Source organism: Camelina sativa, chromosome 17 (assembly GCF_000633955.1).
Source record: "Camelina sativa cultivar DH55 chromosome 17, Cs, whole genome shotgun sequence".
Classification (NCBI taxonomy): Eukaryota; Viridiplantae; Streptophyta; class Magnoliopsida; order Brassicales; family Brassicaceae; genus Camelina; species Camelina sativa.
The window spans coordinates 11,556,618-11,558,014 of NC_025701.1; the positions used below are offsets into that span (position 1 = coordinate 11,556,618).

At 32.2% G+C, this 1,397-nt stretch overlaps 2 protein-coding genes across 3 annotated transcripts in view; both read right to left on the reverse strand.

The window, feature by feature from the left end:
• Positions 1-190, reverse strand: part of LOC104759388 — a 1,571-nt gene extending 1,381 nt beyond the window's left edge. The window contains exon 1 of the mRNA XM_010482321.1: positions 187-190. Within this exon, the coding sequence (XP_010480623.1) occupies positions 187-190 (4 nt within the window). The remainder of the gene's footprint in view (positions 1-186) is intronic.
• LOC104756732 overlaps positions 582-1,397 on the reverse strand; it is a 1,928-nt gene continuing 1,112 nt past the window's right edge. For both annotated transcript variants that reach the window (XM_010479363.1, XM_010479361.1), the window contains exons 4-5: positions 1,150-1,293; positions 582-1,047 (exon numbers count right to left, since the gene is read on the reverse strand). In XM_010479363.1, coding sequence (XP_010477665.1) covers positions 739-1,047; positions 1,150-1,293 — 453 coding nt within the window. In that variant the 3' untranslated portion in view covers positions 582-738. The remainder of the gene's footprint in view (positions 1,048-1,149; positions 1,294-1,397) is intronic.

Sequence of the window (1,397 nt, forward strand, 5' to 3'; positions counted from 1 at the left end):
AAAAAAAAAAAAAAAAAAAAAAAAAAAAAAAAAAAAAAAAAAAAAAAAAAAAAAACAGAGTCATAATCACTTTCTATCTATTTGACTTTCTTGGGATAATTTTCTGATTTTTGATGGAAATAAATCTAACCTTAGGAGGCTGTTGATTGTTCTGATTGATCCAGCCACCAAATCCACGAAACACACTCATTTCTCTCTCAAGTGATTAGTCCACAAAGTCGCAAATGACTATCCGAAGCTTACGGTTTTGAGAATTTTTTGATAAATATTTGTGTTAGATTTAGAAGGAAAAAAAAAACAAAGATGACAATATGATAATATTGGAGAAGTGTACGTTACGTATGGTGAATCAAAGAAGTGAGCAGCTTGATTCTCATGAGTTCTTGACGTATAGGCAAGAAGCCAAGAACAACATGAAGACAAACAAAATGAAGGTTTTAAATCACATTTCTGTGTTTCTCTACGTCAAAAGTTTAAAACTACAAAATCATAATTGTACGTAAAAGCTTAACATGAGATTTTGTTAGCTGATTTGGCAATACATTCACCTTAGCAGGGGGATATTAATTACTAAACTTTGTATATATTGATTGTTTGTTCGCTAAATGAAAAATACGTAAATTTACATTTTTCAAGCTTAGTATCCCACTATGCGGATTTTAAATATAGCATTTTGTGTCTAATACTACTGCCAAAATAGAAGTGGTAAATTAAATGCCAAATGTTAAGGGGCTGGTTTCAAGCGTCTCGGAACATGATACTTGCATCTTGAATTTGTTTGAGCAGTCTTTTTGTGGTTTTGATGGTGATCCGACGAATGTACCAAGATGACGGTGGTAGATTAAGAAAAGAATATGGTTGGAAGTACTGGTCCATTGTCACTTTAGATGCAACCTTTCCTTGTCCGCCGCTACATCTTTTGTATTCTTCTCGACTCTTTGGCTCTCTCTCCTTGCACAAGCGTTCTGAATCCACATATAATGGCTCTATTTTCCAAGAACCCTCAAATACTTTCATGAACATCATTTTCTCTTTCTTATATTTTGCCTACCCATAAGCAAGAGAAACCCCAAGTTAATTAAGTTTCCCTAACAGGAAACAAAAACTGTATGATTTTAATTTATAAGAGATATAAGGAAAGTTTCTTACTGTAAATTCTTTTTGGTTTTCATCAGCAATTAGAGTAAACGGAAAAGCTCTATACCACCAAAGAAAGTCATAGGTCAGAGCTTTCTCCAACTGCACGACCTGCCTTGGTCCATCCTTCATCAAAACCTTTCTTGATTTGTTTTGCTTCATAAAACGAAAAAAAAAAAATTATCACACTCTCAAATATATATATATTTCTATCATTAATACCACATTTGAATCATAAAATATTAAGAGAAAAAAAAAAA